Source organism: Zalophus californianus, chromosome 13 (genome assembly GCF_009762305.2).
Source record: "Zalophus californianus isolate mZalCal1 chromosome 13, mZalCal1.pri.v2, whole genome shotgun sequence".
Lineage (NCBI taxonomy): Eukaryota > Metazoa > Chordata > Mammalia > Carnivora > Otariidae > Zalophus > Zalophus californianus.
In genome coordinates, this window is record NC_045607.1 from 33,839,496 (window position 1) to 33,860,934 (window position 21,439).

Genomic DNA, 21,439 nt, shown 5'->3' on the forward strand with positions numbered 1-21,439 from the left:
AAACGGGCAGCCCCTGGGCCTTTTGCAAACTTGGTCTTCTCATCGTCAGACAGGGCTGGTGACACCCAGCCTGCAGGAACTCATGGATTCAAGGTGAGCCTGTGCAAGCAGGTGGCGCAGCCCCCAGGGACGCAGCACTGGACCCTGCACGGCACCGTGAAGCACTCTGCTCCCCGTGAATTCTGCTCACCTCACAGTCTCGGTGGCAGAACAAAAGCTCTACAGACTCATGAGGGGGAGGAGGAGCAGGAACTTGTTGGAGCCCGGAGGCAGGGAGAGGGCATTTTGATCAAATATCTCCTTGTACCCCAGAAAAGCAGGCACTGTCATTGAAGTGCTTTGTGAGGGACCCACGGTCTCACCGTCTGACAGGGGCCAGCGGGGTGGACAGAAGGGCTGGGTGTGACAGCAGTGGCCGCACTACCTTACAAAAGCGAAGCCCTGGAAATAATCCCCCTGATCCGATCTGCCCTGGATCAATAATGTCAAGTGCTATAAGGGGTACAGACAGTCAAGGCTGAAGCCTGACGTGATCAGAGAGTGTATCACTTCATCTTGGGGTCAGGGAAGTCTTCCTGGAGAAGGTCAGGCTGGGCTCCACCTTGAGTGACAGGTGGGAAGGGCTGGGGAGGAGGGGTCTGGGCGGAGTGAGGAAGGAAAGTGGGGGATCCAGGCTGGAGGGGGGCAGGGGCGGGCCAGGAGGGGTGCCCACCTTGCACTTCTGCACATGGGCCAGGCACTCCTGCCACGTCTTCTCGTACTGCAGGCGGATCCGCATCATGCAGTCCATGTGGTAGGTATCTCCGTGGGCAGAAAGAAAACATGTCAGCTGCTCTTCCAGAAGGAAGAGAGATTAGTAAGAGTTTCCCGTCCACAAGGGAGGCAGCTTCTCTCTTTAGCGAAGATAACTGAGGTGAGATCCATGGTCCTGATTCCAAGCAAGGGCTGGGATCTCCTTCCTCACAAAGTCCCCAAACACCCCAAGGTAAGGGCCTTGAATGAGGAGTTGCCTTTATCTGTTCTGAATCTATTCTAACCCTGATTCTTGACTCCATTTCAAGACTAATGGAATTCCAGATGGTTGCACCGAATCATAAAACAATAACAAGGGTGCAAATTAACGAGAGTTTACTGATCAGTCTGTGCTTAGTTCCTTAAGAAGTGAACAGGCCAGCAGAACACTCAGAAGCTGGCCGATTGGTTTTCTCTCCTCCCCGTCTACTGTTTCCCACTTTCTAATAAACTCGGTGTGACTCTTGGTGTCTAGGACAAGCAGCTGAAGTTTAATGTCCCTGGCAGTTCTAGAAACTGAAAGACAGCACGAAGATTCTGCGACAGTCGTTTCTGGGTGAGGCCTGAGGAGGAAGGCAGGGTGCATGGAAGCTGGGTAGATGGAGGACATGGGCGGGGGGGCGCGGGGAAGATAATGCAGTGGAACTGATGAGCAGCAGCTCTGAAGCTGGTTTCTCCAGCCCCAGGGCGGCTTCCTAGGCCAGCACATCCCCACCCATCCCATGAAGTCACTGTGATCTGGGCTTCCACTCCTGTACCCCTCTGATCGCTTCCCACTCTGACCTCCTCACTCCCTGCTCAGAACTTTGCCCTGGGTTCCCGCTCCCACCGGAGAAAGCCCAGCCTCCTGCACATGGCCACACAGCCAGCACAGTCTGGCCCCCTGGCATCTTCCAGCCTCCCCCACCATGTTCTCCTTTCCCCAAAGGCCCCAGCTCTGTCTTGCCCCTGAGCCTCCTCACATGCTATTCTTCCTGCCAGAAAAGCTCCCCTCAGCCCTGGGTTTGGCTAACTCTTGCCTTGCAGTTCTTGACTGGATGAACACTTCCCTGGCAAGGTCTCATATGACCCTTAACCAAGCTGTGTCCCCAGAAACATGCTGGTCACCTGTCTGCTCTTTGCTGTAACATCCTGCATGGCCTGACTTTTGCCCTGGATGGGAAATACCCAAGGAGCAATCACCCTGCTGGGTACCAGGGCCCAGCCCCGCACCCGTCCCCAAGAGGTGCCTGGTAAATGGCAGTTATTGCTATTATTTAGGGTCTTGGAGCTCTTACCCTTGGTATTATAATTATAATACCTTTGTGGTTTTAAACCTGAGAGCCCTGGGAGCAATGATGGATACTCTTAACCAAAGTACCCAGGTCAAGTGCAGGTGTGACTTCATTAGCTGTGTGACCATGGGCGTATAGGATACCTCTCCTCTCTATGCCTCTGAGTCCCTCTTCTTCACAGGGGGACAATGACACTACTGACCTTACCAGGTTGCTGTAAGCCTCAAAGGAGATGGAAATATCCTGTATCTTCTAGAGCAAGGTTTGGCAAACATTTTCTATAAAAAGCTAGATAGTAGATATTGCCAGCTTTGCCAGCCATAAAGTCTCTGTTCCAACTACTCTTTTAAAAAAAAGTATTTATTTGTGAGAGAGAACAAGAGCATAAGCAGGGGAGGGGCAGAAGCAGGCTCCCCGCTGGGCAGAGAGTTGCCGTGGGGCTCGATCCCAGGACCCTCGGATCAGCCAAAGGCAGACACTTAACAACTGAGCCTCCTTTATTATTCCTCTTGGGATCCCTATTTTATTGAGGAGCAGTTTGAGGCCAAGAGAAGTCATGCCTTCCCCAAGGCTACACAGTTCGGACAGCACAGAGCTGGGGGTCAAACCCACATCTCTCTGACTATAAGACCACCTGCTTGGCATCTCCTACGCCCAGTACCTGGCCCCCAACCTGTCCCCACAGGGGTTCATCAGAGCCATCCCTCTGGCTCCTTGCTGGGGTCAAGGTTCAGAGATCAGAGTATGTGGCTGGCATGGCTGCCAGCTGGGCAGTGACCAGGAAGCTGTGGGAGGGAGGAAAAGGGCTCTACCAGGCAAGTATGGGGAGATCCTATATGAACTCTCAGAGCTCACTCTTCCATCTGCATTCCCTCCCTCCTCCAGGGGGACATGCCCCACTCCTAAGTTTATAACAGACTCACATAAATGACTGGCTACTACATGAACAGGGTACTGAAGAGACCTGAGTGGCATCCCATAAACCTCACTTACCAAGGTGCTTATTTAGGGAGTTGAGAGAAGACTGCCATTCAGTCAGCTGAGCTTTGCTGTAATTGGGGGGCAGAAGGTCACTGGGGAAGGAAAATATGACAAGTAAGCCATGCTTGAATAAAATATTCACTTACCAGAACAGGCAGTATCTTTAAGGCACATAGCCCCAGAGTATAGTATCTATGTAAATATCAAAGAAACGGTTGACTTGCTGGGGATTTCCTGGTGCCAAAATATAACTCATAAGAGGTCTATTACCCAAAGATACAAATGTAGGGATCCAAAGGGGTACATGCACCCCGATGTTTATAGCAGCAATGTCCACAATAGCCAAACTGTGGAAAGAGCCAAGATGTCCATCGACAGATGAATGGATAAAGAAGATGTGGTATACACACACACACACACACACACACACACACACGCACACACACACACACACAATGGAATATTATGCAGCCATCAAAAAGAATGAAATCTTGCCATTTGCAACAACGTGGATGGAACTGGAGGGTGTTATGCTGAGCAAAATAAGTCAATCAGAGAAAGACATGTATCGTATGACCTCACTGATATGAGGAATTCTTAATCTCAGGAAACAAACTGAGGGTTGCTGGAGTGGGGGGGTGGGAGGGATGGGGTGGCTGGGTGATAGGCATTGGGGAGGGTATGTGCTATGGTGAGTGCTGTGAATTGTGCAAGACTGTTGAATCACAGATCTGTACCTCTGAAACAATACCTTATATGTTAAAAAGAAGAAGAAGAAGAAGGAGAAGGAGAAGGAGAAGATAGCAGGAGGGGAAGAATGAAGGGGGAAAATTGGAGGGGAGACGAACCATGAGAGAGGATGGACTCTGAAAAACAAACTGAGGGTTCTAGAGGGGAGGGGGGTGGGGGGATGGGTTAGCCTGGTGATGGGTATTAAAGAGGGCACGTTCTGCGTGGAGCACTGGGTGTTATATGCAAATAATGCATCATGGAACACTACATCAAAAATAATGATGTAATGTATGGTGATTAACATAACATAATAATTTTAAAAAAAGGTCTATTAATATTAACAAGTCTGTTACTTAGAAAATAATACCGAGAACACCTGGGTGGCTCAGTCGGTTAAGTCTCTAACTCTTGATTTCACCTCAGGTCATGGTCTCAGGGTGGTGAGATGGAGCTGGCCTGGAGTGGGCTTACTATTCTCTCTCTTCCTCTCCCCCCCTCCACTCCCCGGCCTTACATGCATGCGCTCTCTTTCTCTCTAAAAAAAGAAAAAGAAAAAAAGAAAAGAAAACTGAATTTCCGTAATGGAAAAAAACAAATGGTTCATATCACTTGACAAAGGAAGACTACTTGCCTCCTTCTAGGAACCGAATCTGAGATAATAATATAAATGCATACAAAGTTTACGCATTAAGACAGATGCTTAATAGTAGTGTTTATAAGCACTCAAAAAATCATAAACAAACTTCATATCCAACTATAGGGTTCTGTCTAAATAAAGTACAGTGAATTCTCTTCTGAAGTCACTACAGATAGTGCCACAGATTGAAAAACCGGCCAATGTCCTTAGGGGCTCCCCTCAGTCTATCTCTCCACCCCTGAGCTGGGCCGGGCCACGTGATTTGCTTTAGCCAATGAGACGTTAGCAAACGAGACCCTGTGTTGGAAAGGCTTGTGTGCCCTCCTTGTCCGCCCTTGGTGCTGGGAGCTTTGCCTACCCACCAGAGAAGCCCCAGCTGTCCCAGCCCAGGCTCCAGGCATGGGAGTGAGGCCATTCTAGACCATCTAGCCTCAGCCTGACCAGCCCAGACCAAGGGAAACACCCTGTGGGAAACAACCCACAGAATCCTGAGAAACAAGAAATGCTTGTTGTTTTAAGCCACTAAATTTTGGGTGGTGTTTAATCGTTTGGAAAGATGCATATGGTGAGGAGGACCATATAACTTATTGTCCAAACCAGGACATTTTTGACAATGAAGAGAGGGATTCTATTAATGATTATACCAGGACAAGAGTTGTAACCCAGGATGGTCTTGGGCAGCCTACTTATGGTGGGGCCGTAAATAGCAAAAGATAACTACAAGACTGCGCACAGCATAATCTCCAGTCTAAACATTATACTAAGTGCAATATTGTGTCCTGGATTGGGTCCTGGGACAGAAAAAGGGCAATGTAGAAAAACTGGTGAAATCTGAAAATGTCTGGTGTCTAGTTAATGGGAATGCATGAAAGTTAAATTTCTTCGTTTTGTATGTAAGATAACGATATTAGGGGAAAGTGGGTAAGGGGTGTACAGGAATTCTGTGTGCTATCGTAAGTTTTCTGTAAATCTAACGTTACTCCAAAATAAAAATTGAATTTAAAAATTATTTTAAAATCATATGCATATATGTTTATTGGATCCAAGAAAATCCATGGGAATTCTCCCAGGACTTTGGAAAACTCTCTCTTGGGGGCCTTAGGAATCTTTTCTTTTTTTTTTTAAGATTGTATTTATTTGAGAAAGAGAGAACAACAGTACGCAGGGGAGGGGCAGAAGCAGGCTCTCCGCTGAGCAGGAAGTCCAACACAGGGCTGGATCCCCGGACCCTGGGATCATGACCTGAGCCGAAGGCAGGCACTTAACCCACTGAACTACCCGGGTGCCCTGCAACTTCCTCGTTTCTGCTGCTGTAGAGCAGAAGCAGCCTTAGACAATATGTGAACAAATGAGCACAACTGTGTTCCAATGAAACTTACTTGCAAACAAGCCGGGGCCCAAGGGTGGGAGTTTGAGGACCCTTGATATCTCTATATGAGAGACAGAGAAGCAAAGTCCGGGGCTCTGGGGTTTCAGGAGTAAGGCCTGGAGCTCTGGGTCAGGTTGGGGTATGGAACCCCATGTGAGGCAGTTCCCTGGGACAGCTCGTTGGGCTTGATTATAAGGCTCCCTGGCTCCTTCACAGGTTAAGAAGACACAGGTGGGTGTCTACACCGTGTGCTCTGTGAGTGCTGCCAAGACAAACCACAAACGCAAACCTTCACTCTTGATGTTCACTGGAATTCTATGCTCAAGGCTTTGCAACTTTAAGTTGCACATTCAAACTTGTGTTTGCAGTACACACTTCAGACACAGATCATGTCCTGGCTTCCCCTCTTTCTATGCTCTCACTGCAAAGGAGCTGCTGGGTCCTGTACCCACACACTCTTGCCTCTGATTTCAGAGAGTTGCCCCCAACTTCCTCAGCTCAGGTCAAGTCACCCACCAGCTCCATGCTCTGCCCGCAGACAATCTGCCATTACATAGTGTTTCCCAGCAAGGGCCACAAGCGCCAGGGAATGCACTTTCCTGTCTTTGGCCGTGTCACTCCCCTTTACTCAGGCAGGTAGCGAGCCAGCGCAGTGTTCACAGCTGGTGTGAGGGATGTGGCAGGGTAGAAAAGAGAGCAGCCTAGAAATCTGGATTTTGTTCTCAAAATCTAAGTTTTCAGGAGAGCCTAGAGCACTGGGGAGGGGAAGCCTTGGCGGGAGTGGGCCAGGAGCCCGGGGGAGGGGAGCTGGGCTGGCAGCTGAGAGTGGAGGACCAGGGCTCTCTCCTCACCCAACAGAAGGGAGCTGGGGGCAGGGGCGGACAGAGAGGACTGCGGTCGCCTGGCAGTGGCAGCCTGGGTCCTCCTTGCTGGTCGAAGGCCCGGAGTTGGGTGGGGGTGCAGGTGTAAGACCCAGGTACCCAGAGCAAAACAGCTGCCTGGGTGTGAGGCCACAGGGGTGCAGAGTAGCCTCCTCAAGATTCCTGCAGCAGCTGCCCCAGGGCATGTGGGTGGATCAAATACAGAGGAACAGACCCCTTCAAGGGGCCTGTGATGGATGGGGATTCACGGCTTCACCTCAATGGATACAACCCCAAGAAAGACCGAGTTTGGCCCAGTTTAGTAAACAGGGACTCAGTCGGAAAAAGTGGAGTTATAGAAAACAAGAAAAGCACTTTACCTTATGCTGAGATTTTTATCCACCTTGTTAATTTTGCACCTGCATGAAAAAGTGCCTGCCCTGGGGGAGACTGTGTGGGGTTCTAATTGTCATTGATATCCTAGGAGAACTTAGGCTCTGTGGTGGGGAGACAAGCAGGTAAGCCTGGGTTACCAGGGTTAGGGGTGGGAGGAACCAAGGTACACCGGAAGAGGAGGAGCATCTCCCAGCCTGTGAAGCTTCTCCACTTTCAGGACCACGCAGGCTCCGTCCTGCTGCTCAGAGTGGATGCTATAAGATCCCCAGGCAGTGGGCTTCCAGGGTCTAGGATATTCACTGTGCGCCTCACCAAACAGCTTACTATGGGATCAGAGCTGGGTGAGCCCAGGGCTGAGGGGAGCGTGCACAGCCTCTAACAGGTTCCCTGATGGCAGCAGCCCCCTCACTGACCTCCAGGCTCCAGCCTCCGACCCTCCAGCTCGCCTTCCAAACTGCAAGGCTGATGGAGCCACTCTGCTCCCCACCAGCTCTCAGGAAAAAGTCCAACCCCTGAACCTGGCCCCTCCTCCCCTGCTCACCCTGCCCCCCTTTGCCAATGCCTCCTTCCAAGTTTTTTGGCACAGTTATGTTCTTTGTTGTCACTGGGGCTGGAATGCCCCAGAACATGGGCCTAGGTGGATGGCACAGGACTAGGGAACAAGGAGCTGGCCTGGCCTGGAGGATGCCCCAGGAGAATGGTCAATGCTGAGGACTGTGCCTGCCTCCCCCATAGCATCCCTCGCTGGAGCCCCCTCCCAGCATACCAGATGGTACAGAGATGCTCAAGCCGCTTTTGCTGCAGGGCTTTCTGGTTCTTCAGCATGCTCTCCATCTCCTTCTTCACAGCTGGAGGAGTCCGGATCCTCTCACTGGCCATGAACTCACTGGGTATCCAGATGCGTTGGCACCACGGAGAGGAGAGGAGGGGCAGGGCAGGTGGGAGAGAGGGGATGAGACTCGTGGTAAGAACATTCAGAACCTAAGTACCCTTACACCACTCCAGCTGCTTCCTCCCCATCGGGGGCCACTGGGACAATGATGAGAGGAGGGAGGGTGGGAGGCGGGAGAGAAGAACCAGAGGGCTGCCAGTGAGGCTCTGGCACTAAGAGCATGGGACCAACAGGCACAGATCTAGGTGTGGGTCCCGACTCCTGCCTGCCAACTCTATGACCTTGGGCAAGTCACTCCCCTCCTGTGAATCTGTTTCCTTGTCTGTAATTGAGCTAATGAAGAGTACCTTCCTTACCTGGTACCTATAAGGACCCAGTAAGATACTGCAAGCAAAGCCCCTAGCACCAAGGCTGGCTCAGGGGACATGCCCCGTAAGTGTCAGCTCCTGACGTCACTGTTGGTGATTATTGACATTTGTAACAACCTCCAGGCCCAGGCCCCGACCTGTCACTTTCCATATAGCATCTTGATCATCACTGAAACCCTAATGCTGGCCCATCATCGTGCCTGCTTTGCATAAGGAAAGAAAAGCTCTACTACGTTCAAGTGCTTGATCAAGTTCACAGGGAAAGTACAGGTGGAGCCAGGTCTCAGTACACTTCTCTTCTATCCCCGGTGTCAAACTCTGGTGTTCTCCATCTGGAAATTCAGGTGTACAGATGGGCCTCCCATCCACAGACCCATAGCGCAGACGGACAGACCTTCTTTGGCATCCTCAGACATCATCCCCATCATCCCCATCATCTAGCACTACTGCACTGCACATGGTAAGCTGAGACAGGGCCCAGGCGTGCTCGTAAAATACATCAGTGCTCAAACCAGGGACGCTGTGCTGGTTTGGTTTATGACCTGTGGTACAGGCAGAGATGTCTTGCGTCAGTATTAACCAAAGGGCCACCTGGCGGAGGCAGCACGGAGATGGGCCCTCTCCCTCCCTCCCTGAGGTGAACCTCGATACCAGAGGGCAGGAGGTATCAAAGCCTGAGGGACTCCCATTCTCCTTGGTCCAGTGACACAAGGTTATGTGTAGCAGTAGAGTGGAAACTGGGCAGATAATCAGCCTGATGTTTTCAAACAATTTGTACTGGGCTCAGAAAATGCTTATGTGATAATGTTTATGAAGAAAATTAAGATACAAAGCGACATATGCAGTGTGGGTCTAAAAAAGCTTGGGATGAAATATACCAAAATATCAGCTGTGCTTCTCCCTGTGGCGAGAGATTAGTGGTGATTTTAAATTTCTTCTTTATACTTTGATCTACTGCAACTTGAAAAAAAAAAAAAAAAAGAAGAAGAAGTAGAAGAAGAAGCATGTATTTTTACCCCCAGAAGAAGAGCAGCACTCTGGAGTCCCGACAAAAAGGGAGGGCGGGGCCCACCAGCCTGCTGAGCCAGCCTCCCAGGTGGGGCTGGGGAAGAGCTGCGGGCAGAGCGGGCAGCCACGGACCTGAAACTCTGCACCAGGGCCTGCTTCTTGAGAGCCTTCCAGGCGTCCACCAGGCCTTGCCAATGGCGGTGGCTCTCCAGCTCCTGCTGCAACGTGGCCTCCATGAGGTTGGTGAACAGCTGGGCGATGGCCCTCCGGTTGCCCAGTAGGGCTTGGTTTATGACCTGTGGTACAGGCAGGCAGGCTCTACACGAGGCGGGGGCTCTCCAAGCTCAGAAGAAGGCTCAGCTGGAGAGGGATAGTGGGAAGGGGGGCCAGATGAGGTGCAGGCAGAGGGCCTGGGGCCCAGCGGGGCCGAGTAGGGCAGTGGCAGCATCTGAGGGGCTCTGAGGGGTCACTGGGCACTCAACGAAGTTGCCTGGGGCTGAGCGGGCATGGACAGTGACAGGGGTCTTTCCTGAAGGCTTACCTATGACCCCTGACTTAACCATGGACCTTCAACCCAGTCCCAAGACCATATCAGATCGTTAAAGTAGCTGATTTTAATTCACTGGAGATAAGCACTCTCGTGGGCTCTCACTGTTTAACTGTGTTGTTTTTTTTTTTTTTTTAATAAATTTGCTCCAAAAGCAAAGTGCTCATGCCATCAGGGATCAGTTACATATGGTTGTGATGAGAAGACCCAATTACCAAATGAGGCCAGCGCTAGAACATTCTTCCTCAGTCCTCCCAGTGACCCTCCCCTGGGCATCCTTGGCAGGGCAGTAGGGACAATTCTTCATTGTGTGGCACTGTTCTGCTACTTGGTAGCCTGCCCCCTTTATGACAGCAGTCTCTCCCATGCCCCCGAGGCGTGCAACAGCCAAACATCTCCATAGCTGCCCAAAGCCCTTGAGGCGCCACCCTGGAGCAAGGGTGAGAACAAAGCTCAACTAGTAGAAATTCCAGTAACAATTTTCACTGGAACCTGAGGTGTGTCGCCAGCTATACTTCCTAGCTGGGGGGGCACCGGCAGGTTTTTCCTAAACCTCCAATTCTGCAGCCATAATACGAAGATAATGTTATTGGCAGCCTAGGGATTTTGTGAAATTAAATGAGATAAATGCACATGGAGTAAGGAGCGAGTGCCAATTGTTATAATGAGTATAATAAGGGTGTGGAAGTCAAACAATGAAATATCCCCAGGTCGCTGCTATCTCTGACCCCTCCGCCCCCAATAGAGCAAATGGATAAAAGTTAGGGACTCTTGCTTGTCTCAAACAACTGCGGGCACTGCTGAGCCGTCTTTTACCCCACTCCCCCCAATAAGTATTGGTGTTTAAGGATCGTGATCCCCATTTTATGGACAAGGAGTTCCAGGTGCCGGAGCGGAGTGATGTCGGGAGCTTGTGTGTCTGGGCAGTGGAGGGGGAGGTCTGTGTCCGCTCCCTGTCTGTGCTTTGTCCAGGACTCCAAGGGGCAGAACCTTGAATTTCTTGTTTCCAACACCCAAAGAAAGCAGCTGGGCAGGGGTGGGGTGTGGACAGGGAAGCAGTGGGGAAGAGCCAGGAGAAAGGGCATGCTTTAACAACAGACACTGGCAGCCAGCAGGAAGGCAGACAAGAACCACTAGAAAAACAGAGCAGGCTGGGGTCACTTAGGAGGGTACAAAGCACCCTGAGAGCAGGACAGCCCCATCATCTAGCACTACTGCACTGCACATGGTAAGCTGAGACAGGGCCCAGGCGTGCTCGTAAAATACATCAGTGCTCAAACCAGGGACGGTGTGCTGGTTTGGCTTATGACCTGTGGCACAGGCAGGCAGGCTCTACACAAGGCGGGGGCTCTCCAAGCTCAGAACAAGGCTCAGCTGGAGAGGAATAGCGGGAAGGGGGGCCAGGTGAGGTGCAGGCAGAGGGCCTGGGGCCCAGCGGGGCCGAGTAGGGCAGTGGCAGCATCTGAGGGGCTCTGACCAGGTCACTGGGATTAAGACAGCAGGGATGGGTGCCATGTAATTTAGAAAGATTTCTATTGAAAATACTTAACAAAAACTCTGGTTCAGAACCCAAGTGACCAACCTGAGTTACCTGGAAATGTGACCCATGAGAAAACATTGGTTCCTGAGACACCAGGCTCTGGGGCATCCTCAGGTCCTGCTCTACCTGTGGGCTGATACCCTGCACATGCAAACGACTCACCATGGCTTCCTTATTTATCAGCCTGTACACTTCGGGCTGCATGAGGTAGGAAGTTTTCTCTATGATTTCCACATATTTCTTCAACACGCCTTTGAGCTAGAAACAAGTTGCCATTGTTAGCGACTCTTTTCCTGGAGACCTAAAAGGACAGACGATGCCTCACAAATCCCACAGGTGAAAATCACCACAAGCCCACATGCAGGCCAACTCACTTTATCTGCCCGGGAGAACTCAGCCTTGTACAGGGCTTCATCCAGCTCCTTGATCCCCTGCTTCTGAAACTGGAACTTCTCAGCCACCTGATCCCACAGCTCCAGCAGGGTCTATGCCAAGAAGCTTGGGTCAGGCTGGAAGGACAGATGGGCTGCGAGGGAAGGAGCAGGACCCAGGTGGGGCAGGCCTGGTCACAAGGGAACCCCTACTTGGATGGTGTAGTCTTCGAGGTTGGTGTCGCTTTCCACCTTTTTGAAGAGCCGGTCGATGTCTTCATCCAACTCGGCCAGCTTTTTTAAAAGAAGAGTTCCTGGCTCCAAGATAAAAGGTTCCATTTCCTAAAACGGGCCAGTAGGGCAACAGCCATGGTATCAACACCACCAGAGCGCCTGGCCCTTCCTCCCACCCCGGGCCTGTGATGGGGAAGTGCCTGCTGTCGTCCTGCCTTGAAACTGATCATCATTCCCTAGAACTAAGGAGCTAGGAGTCACGAATTCGTTCACAGCCAGAGCACAAGGGCAGGTACCATTCCATCGGTCACGGGCCATGTGCTGGGCTCTGCGCTCCGGGCTGAGCCCTCATCCTCAGACTCTCTTGGTCTGGAGTAGGTGCTGACCTCGGGCCTGGTCCCTGGTTGGGGCTCAGCAAATATTCATTAAAGAAGTGCCCAGTGAAAGAATTCCAAGTTTACTTCCGATGAGGAAACTGAGGCTCAGTTATGCTGCATGACCAAAGCCACAGAGCCATGGGCGAAAGTAGAGCTCATGTACACATGGGACCGATGAGTGAGGTGACGACTGGCAGGGGGTGGGAAGACCAGCACCCCCAGCAGGACTGAGCAGGGAGCTCAAGGTCTGGGCTTTGGCATCAGCCCTGGAGTCTGGGTCCCACCTGGCCCCTTACGTGCCAAGTCAGGCAAGACTTTCTGGGCCTCACCTGCAGAGTAGGAGTAATAATGGTGCCTGACTTAGACAGCTGTGCCCATCTCGAGCACTCATAGTGAGACACTCAAACATGGCTACTCTGATTCCATCTACACCACTGGTGAGCCACTCAGGACCTCTGAGCCGGGGTCGGGGGGGTGGGGGTGGGTGCAGTGACAAGCCCGGCTTGGGAATGGCCCAGGAACAGAAGGGGAGAGAGGGAGGACTCTCACCATCCCAATCTGAGCAATCTCCTCCTTAAAGCTCCCCAGAGCACTCTCGTAGCCCCGCCTCTTGGAGTCCATTCCCGTGGTGCCCAGGGTGGCGGTGCAGGGCCTCTGGGGAACTGAGGGAGAACAACAGAGGTGGGGAGGCTGTCCTCAGAGCTTCGAAGCAAGGGGAGAGCACCCAGAAAAAGTCAGCAAGGCAGAAAGTGCCTTGGCTCAGGAGATGGACCCCAAAACCAGGCCACAGTGTCAGAGACTTAAGGAAAAAGAGAAAAGACAGAGGTGACCCCTAAGTGCTATAAGGAATGAAGTCTTGCATCTACAGTTAAATGCCAGAAAGTATCCAAATGGGACATATAGAATGGGACCAGTTATGTTTTTAAAAAAGTTTTTTTTAAAGATTTTATTTATTTATTTGAGAGAGAGAGAATGAGAGATAGTGCGAGAAGGAAGAGGGTCAGAGGGGGAAGCAGACTCCCCACTGAGCAGGGAGCCCGATGTGGGACTCGATCCCGGGACTCCAGGATCATGACCCGAGCCGAAGGCAGTCACCCAACCAACTGAGCCACCCAGGTGCCCCTAAAATAGAAGCACATATATATACAAATAAGAATAACCAACACGTATATAGCGCTTACCATGTACCAGGCATTGTTCTAACTCAATCACCACTCCTGAAGAGGCCGAGAGGCAGGTTCTATTCGATCAGCCCCATTTTACAAGTGAGGACGCTCAGGCATGGGCTGAGCAGGGGTTTGGATGTGGGCCGTCTGCTCTAGGGTCCGCGTTCCTGCCCTGTGCTCTGCTGTCCCCTAAATCTATGTGGGAACCTAGGTATCGTATGCCCCATGTGGTTTCGTGTTGGGGGCCATTCTCGGGAGGAGGCAGTGCTATTGTGAAGGGATACTTTTTACTTTCTGCTTATCTCCTTCGTTTTTCCACAGTAAGTGTATATTGGGGGTGCCTGTTGTAAGTTTGAACCCCACGTTCGTGTAGGGATTACTTAGAGTGAGCGTGTATTATTTTTTTAATCATGAAGAAAAAGAGCCTTCCTCCACGGTATGAAGGAAGACAATGTAGATTGAAATCCTCTTGTGAAACTGCAGTAAAAAAACATCTGTTCCCAACTGATTTTCATCAGTAAATGCCGAGTGTACAGAGCCCCTTGCCTCCCACCCAGCTCCCTGTATTGAGGAGAAGGCCCAGGGGAGGAGGCTCAGGGGAGGAGGCTGAGGGAAGGAGGCCAAGGGGAGAGAGCCAGGCCTGCCCTCACGGTTGAACAGAGGCTCACCGATGGTGTCCATGAGGCCCCGGACCTCTCGGGCGGCAATGGTGCTCTCACTTTCTTGAGATTTTTTCTTCTTGATTATTTCCTTTTCCCTGAGGCACAAGCAGAAGAAACAGTAAACCCCCAGCCCCCTCCCCCACACGAAGGCAGCTCTGGCACACAAGGGAGTCCTCAGCGGGACCCTGGGTATTGTTGATAACCCAGGCCCACCCCATCCCAGACTGCCCCAAGGCCATGCCAGTCTCCCAACAGCCATCCGCTGCCGGCAGGCACCATGGTCCCTAGACAAGGAATCAGAGTCTGCTTCTGCTCTGGCTGCAAACCACATGTGGGTAGTAGGCAAGAGCCACTTCCACATGGGGACACTGAGGACCAGAAGGGGCATTACCAGCCTGGGAAAGCCAGGCCAGTGCTAAGCACTCAGCATTTACTCCTTCAGCAACCTATCCTGTGAGGCATTTGGGGTAACCCCACTGTCCAGGAAGGGGGAAGGGGCTTACAGAAGTCACTGCACAAAGCAGAGCTGAGACTCCCAGACCCACATGTGTGAGGCCAAGGTCCATGGTCCATGGAGTTTGGGGGTGGGAGGAGAAAGCTGAAACCCCAGGACAAACTATCTCAGCAGGAGGAGCAGGGCGGGTGAGCATGACCTTAGCTTTGGAATAAAAATCCCTGAATGCACTGTCCACAGGACAAAGCAGCACAGAAATGCAACAGGTCTCAATGACACCTGCCATTCCTCAGGGCCCCCACACGTGAGGTGCTTTCTAGTCATTTCTCATGCAATCCTCACTGCAGCCTTACCAGCCTGGGCTGACCCTCCAGAGGTGGGTCTTTCAACCTTGTCAATCAGATGCCCATGGGAGTCCGGGTGTTCTGACTACAGGAATGCCGACGGCTTGGCCACTTGACCCAAGGACTTGGTTTACACTGGTGCTGATCTATCCCTACCTTGGGCTCCTCTTCCACTCACCCAGAGGCCCTGCCCTGGCTGAAGGAACACACAAATTGACTGGCTTTGGCTGGCTGAATTTTCAAGAAGGGGACAAGGCCCTCTAGAGAGACGCCAATGCTGAGTTAGTGACCCTAGTCATCTGAGGGTGGCAGAGCTTAGCAGGTTGTCCTCTGGATCTCTGTCCAGGGCAGACCTGGCTTTGTCTGTCTATCCCGGGAAGCAAGCACAGCACAAGGCCAGCACCCTCCATGAGAAGTGCCTTTCCTAAAACACTGTCCTGTAGGGGCTAAGAGCTCCTGACTGATCTGGTTATCGAGATAGTGGGTGGTCCTAGGCTAAACCCTGGGGAAGAGGGGACCCTTGGGAGGCACAAGTGACTCTCAGGTCAGCTGAGAGGGGGCTTAGACCCTGCTGCAGGACCATCCTCCTGGGAAGTGGGGGTAGCATCGACCGGCCCCTGCCATCTGTGCCTCTGGACCCCTGCACTGGGCATCAGCAGAGGGGCTAGAGAACACTGACCTCCAGTCTGGGCTTGGGTGGCCAGTGGCTTTACCCCTCTGGAGGCAGTTAAGGGTGCTGAGGGTCAGAAGCCTCAGGGGAGCGGTGCCTGAGTGGCTCGGTCGGTTTGGTTTCTGTCTTCGGCTCAGGTCATGATCCCGGGGTCCTGGGATCAAGTCCCGCGTTGGGCTCCCTGCTCCGCGGGAAGCCTGTTTTCCCTCTCCCTCTGTTGCTCCCCCTGCTCATGCGCCCTCTCTCTCTCTTTCTCTCAAATAAAATCAAAAGAAAGAAAGAAAGAAAGAAAGAAAGAAAGAAAGAAAGAAAGAAAGAAAGAAAGAAAGAAAGAAAGAAAGAAAGAAAGAAAGAAAGAAAGAAAGGAAAGAAAGAAAAAAGGAAAGAAAGAAAGAAAGAAAGAAAGAAAGAAAGAAAGAAAGAAAGAAAGAAAGAAAGAAAGAAAGAAAGAAAGAAAGAAAAGAAAAGAAAAGAAAAGAAAAGAAAAGAAAAGAAAAGAAAAGAAAAGAAAAGAAAAGCCTCAGGGGAGATTTCCCTTGGAAAAGTCAAAGGTAGGTTGGGGCGGAGCCTTTACCCAGCGTTGGGTCAATCTCTGCCCGAAAGCAGGTGAAAGGGAAAACAAACCTTTAGAGTCCCAGCCCAGGGAACGGTTTGTGGCTCCTGTTGAGCTTGCAGAGCCAAGGGGGACGCTCAGCTCCTGCTACGCTCTCCCCAGCGCCCCGGTGAGGTAGATGCAGCCTCTCTTTGTCCCTTTCTTTCCTTTTTCCCTGCCTGAGGAGTCTGAGCTCAGGGAGCTGAAATGGCATACTCCCCACATTCCGCACACAGCAGCCAGAAGGCCTTCAAAAGGCAAATCAGTTGCTCACTTCAATAGTCCAAAATCCTGACTGTGGTCAGCAGGCCTCTCCTAGCCTCATCTCCTGCCCCTCTCCCCCAGGCCCACTGACTTCTTCCGCCTTCTGGAGGGGACCAAGCCCTTCCTGCCTCAGAGCCTTGCCCCATGCCCCCCTCCCCTCATCCTCTGGGCTCAGCTGCGGCCCCTCCTCTGGGGCTTTCCTGACTTCTGCACCACTGCGCATTCTCTGAGTCAGTCTTCCCACCTTTGGGGGGACTTGCTTATTTATTTACTCTCAAGGCTTCAAGTTCTGGGAGGGTGGGATCCCAAACCCAGTACCTGGCCCTAGGCACTCAATCAATCATTACTGGGGGAGTGGGGGGGAAGGAAGGGAGGGAGCAGCACAGAGTCCTGCAAAGTACCTCTTTCAGAGGAGGTACCTGGGACTTCATTCCTACCTGGCACTCATTTTGTGTGAGATCTGTCTGAGTTTTTGAAGACTCCGACATACCATGCCCAGTCTGTGGCGGTGCGGTGGGGACCGCAAGACCTACCTGTAGAGAACAGGGTTTTCTGTGACCCAGTCATTGGGTAGGCTGTGTGCCCACTTCTGCTGCCGGGCAGACATCATCTCTCCTTCAGGAATATCCGTCTTCTTCATCAAGGGCTTCCTGCCATTCTTGGGGGTCATAGACCTGTCCAAGGCACGCTGCCTGGAGGCTGCCAGAGAGCGGACCAGCTGTGCCTGAATCCACAAAAGATCCCAGTGGGGGGTCAGGGCTGCAGGCTCCCCAGCACCCTGGCCTGACCCTGCAGTCTTATAAGGTCACAGGGGAACTTGCCAGCAGGAAGGCACGTTGCAGGGAGGCCTTAAACTCCAGGGTACGAACCGTGCACTCCCCCAAAATATTCAGCCATCTAGAAACTATCTCTTAAGAAATTTTGATGAGGGCCAAGATGCTTATCCCAGCATCTTTTGTAATCACAAGGAATTAGAAAAATGGGCCTGTCCAATTATAGAGGACTGGTTGAGTAAATTCGGCATGTCCCTTCAATGGAATGTTAGGCACTTATTAAGAATGAGACTTACAAAGGATTTTTTATGACACGGGGAAATGCTTATGATAGACCATAAACATATCAATTAAAAGCATAAATTAAAAATTACAACCAAAATTATACAATAGGATCTCAAAATTTTAAACTCATAGAAAAATGACCCGGAGAAAGTGTGCTAACTGTTGAGAATGGTGTGTTGCTTCCAGGCAGCCGGATCATGTGAGTCATTTGTTTCTTTGGTTTCCTTCTACTTGTATAATTTCCAAGACTTCTACAGAGAGCATTATTTAGAGCTCAAAGTAGGAATGAAAATCCCTTTTAAATAAGCAGTACAGTAAGATATTGTTCTGGTCTGTGCAGTTTTTTATAGACATCAAGGCAATTCCAGCAACTTATATGGTTGTCAAGAGGGTATTACTTCAATACATGATGGGAAGTCCGAGATTAACAACTAGGCAGCACATGAATGCCCCTTGACATGGGGAAGGTCCGTGTGATACCATTAACAGGGAAAAAGCAGGTTTCAAGACACTGGTATAGAATCAAGCCCATTTTTAAATTGAAAATATTAGAAATCCCTTTGCGCATAGAAAAAGGTCCCAAGACATCCATTGGTTAATTCTGGCTATTTCTGAATAATTTAAGTTTAAATTAAATTTAATTAAATTAAAATATTAATGTAAAATTTTTATTTTTTAAGAATAGACATTCCCATTTTGTATTCCTATGTTTTAAGAACCAATAAGAATTATTTTTAAAATCGAAGGAGTTTCAAAGCCTTATTTCATTGGATTCCCAGCAAAAAAGCCTTCAGAGGGAGGGAAGTTTGGGGAGGAGAGGGAAGGGGGTGACAGAGGGACAGACCTACCTCAGCGTCGAAGATCTGCTGGTAGAGTTTCCCGCTGGGAACCTGGGTCACCTTCCCCACTGAGGACATCTTGGCTTGACCGCCGGCTGAATGACCCTGTTGGGAATTCACTGTCCAGGAATCCTGTCTGGGGTTTGGTCTCCATTCCCACCGAGGCTGAGAAACTGACGCCTGCACCCCCAGGACAAGTCCTCCGCCTAGGACAAGGCCCACCCAGGCAACCCCCACCCCCACCCTACTGCTCTGAGAGAAAGCATGGGGCTCCTTTGTTTTCATTTTAAACAAAAAAGAGGAGAGGGGCAAAGAAGCAAGAAGGAAACAAACCTCAGGCGAGAACAGAACTCACGGAGAAGGCTGGCTCTTCCAGCCAAGCAGAGTGCAAATCCAAAAGGGACTTGAGGGGGTAAAGAATAATAATAAATGGTTATTGTTTTGTGTTTCACGCTCCCAAGCTCTCCTGCGAAAGTCAACGTGCCCAAGGTGTCAGTTTGGATTTCAAGCTGGCCTTGAACCCCCAAACTGGAGCTGAACATGGTTCAAGGACCCCTGACTCCCCACTCCGCTACTCCCCGCCACGAGTGGACAGAGAGGGGGTAGTGGAGGGAGGGAGCAGGCTGACTCTGGCCATGCTAATTAGGCACCCACTGTATGCTGAGAAGACCCAGCAGGCTCCTCTCGTGCCACCAGCCCCGCCAGCCTACAGAGGAGAGGGTGGTGGGGGCAGTCCCCGGCCCTCCCCTCTAAGCCCGGGCGATGGAGGGAGGCCCGGCGCCCCACCTGCAAGAAGGCACCACCACTCAAGTCAGCGAGGGCCCTTCCAGGCTCAACTGCAGCGGGACGCACTTGGTCTCCAGGGCAACGCGGAGGGGCGGGAGCCCCGCTAGCCCCGCCCTCACTTCCTTTCGGAGGTGGGAGGAGATGGCCCCTAGCAACCGGAGCGCCCCACCCGCAGCAGTGAAACTGTTAGGAACCCACTCCTTCCCTGCCCTTGCAAGGGGGCGCCTCAGGGCTGTCGGGCTGTCAGGAGCGTCCAGAGCAGCGCATTAACTGTTCCGAAAACTGAAGGAGACAGATGTAACTCCGAGCCATGGTAGTCAAGAAAATCCATCCCCTCTGCTTGGTTAAAACCAACCTCTGCGGGCAATATCTACACAGTGCTTGGCTCTAAGTAGGAAGTTGAACGCGTCTCTAAACAAGACCATCTCTTTCTCAGATTACATGGTTGAAGGGCTCCGAATTCAGGCCTCAGGCTTGTATGGAATTAGGATGAAAAGACTCTTTTCTAGGACTCCGAGTTCCATTCATCCTCCCCACCACTGCCACATAACCCCTTAAAATACCGCTCAGACCTGCCCTCTCTCCAGCTCAGAAGTACCCCCAGCCCCCAACTCTGCCGCCCCTGCCAAATCCCAACTCACAGTCCTAGATGGCCACAGAGGCCCCCACGTCTGATTCCCACCTTACCCCTCCCTGCTTCAGCAAGCTCTCCACTCTTCCTGCCTATGCCCCTTGCCCCCTCAACCTGCTCCTCTGTCTTCACACCTCCCAGAGCCTGCCACCCTTCCACTACCAGGGACAAGTGTCCCAGCCACTCACGTTCCTCACCCCTTGTCCACTCTCCTCTCTCTGGGTGTGCTTATATGTTGGTTTACCGGCAAAGACAGGAGTGCCGAACATCCAGAGTAGGTGTTTCCTGAAGGACAGGTATGTCTCACTAATTTTGATTCAGCTTCACTTGCCCTTCACACAGTGTCTTGCACGTGGTTCAGACACAGTGAATGCTCCCTGGGTAAATGCACGACTACCTAGAATGTCCTGGTCTGACCCTCCTAGAGTTTGTCTCTTTCCCACACTGCCAGCCAGAGTCCTGCCTGGCCAGACCTGTGACTGAGGTTATCACTGAACCTGACTTGAGGGTTTCCTATATTTTGTGAGGTACCCAACTCCCCAGAAAATCCCTCCCCTCCACAGAGATCTCTGTTCCAGTTGCTAGTAAATGCACCCTAGGACAACTTCCTACAACAAGTGATCATTCCATTCAGACTAGTTTCAGAAGTTAAGAAACAGAGAATAGAAAACCCTTTTATTCCCCTTCTTTGGCACTGGGTTTTATTAACAAGGTGAAATATTGTAACAGAAGGTTGGACTAATTTTAGCAGGAAAGAGAAAAAAGTATAGATAACCGAGGGAAGGGGTAAAAAACACAGTAAAAACTAGGAAATGTAGGAGCATCTGGGTGGCTCAGTCAGTTAAGCATCCGACTCTTGATTTCGGCTGGGGTCATGATCTCAGGGTCATGGAATGGAGCCCCGAGTTGGGCTCCGAGATGGGCATGGAGCCTGCTTAGGATTCTCTCTCTCCCTCTCCCCCCCCCACCCCTCCCTAAAATAGGAAATGTGCAGGAATGATTTGCAGTCATCTATACTCTGTCTTGTCCCAGGACCCCCTGCTGGCTTGGCCTTTGCACATCAGAAGCAGTGTTTTCCCTGTCCAGATGTTGTCTAGATTCTAGTTTCTGGCACATCTATAATCTGGGGGTTCTTTATTTTTTTACATATATGGATATAAATATGTAGGCATGGATATATCATGTACAGTATTTTGTTCTGAGTAAACAACACACTTGTTGTAGAAAATAGAAAAATATTCCAGGGAGAATGTAAAAATAACCCATAGTATTACCACTGAGAATTTGCCTCCCTTAACTCCCAAGTCTGGGGCTTTCAGTTTGAGTTTGGATTAAACATGGGAATTTGTGTTTGGCTTTTGGATGCCATTTGCATTGCCCTTCCAACTCTGCAATGTGATATCCAGAAGATTAACCAGCCAGAGGTCACCTGGTTAGTCCCTGTCCCATGTTAGAGGTGGGCAGGAGGCGAGAGACAGGGAATGGTCCTTAGTGGAGCCAAGTCTTTGGACTCTATTTCTGTACCTCACCATCATATCTTCCTCCTCGGTCTTCACCTTGAAAATATCTTTCTTTTTTTTTAAGATTGTATTTTT

General features: G+C 51.0%; 1 protein-coding gene across 2 annotated transcripts in view; it reads right to left on the reverse strand.

Annotated features, from left to right (window-relative positions):
* The window catches only part of CCDC180 (coiled-coil domain containing 180), a 63,227-nt gene extending 43,956 nt beyond the window's left edge, over window positions 1-19,271 (reverse strand). For both annotated transcript variants that reach the window (XM_027616950.1, XM_035723834.1), the window contains exons 1-13: window positions 19,214-19,271; window positions 18,761-18,830; window positions 18,437-18,532; window positions 17,064-17,254; window positions 14,213-14,301; window positions 12,928-13,040; window positions 11,981-12,109; window positions 11,771-11,881; window positions 11,559-11,654; window positions 9,442-9,605; window positions 7,808-7,927; window positions 3,060-3,139; window positions 713-801 (exon numbers count right to left, since the gene is read on the reverse strand). In XM_027616950.1, the coding sequence (XP_027472751.1) occupies window positions 713-801; window positions 3,060-3,139; window positions 7,808-7,927; window positions 9,442-9,605; window positions 11,559-11,654; window positions 11,771-11,881; window positions 11,981-12,109; window positions 12,928-13,040; window positions 14,213-14,301; window positions 17,064-17,254; window positions 18,437-18,505 (1,251 nt within the window). In that variant the 5' untranslated portion in view covers window positions 18,506-18,532; window positions 18,761-18,830; window positions 19,214-19,271. The remainder of the gene's footprint in view (window positions 1-712; window positions 802-3,059; window positions 3,140-7,807; window positions 7,928-9,441; window positions 9,606-11,558; window positions 11,655-11,770; window positions 11,882-11,980; window positions 12,110-12,927; window positions 13,041-14,212; window positions 14,302-17,063; window positions 17,255-18,436; window positions 18,533-18,760; window positions 18,831-19,213) is intronic.
* Between the last annotated feature and the right edge of the window lie 2,168 nt (window positions 19,272-21,439).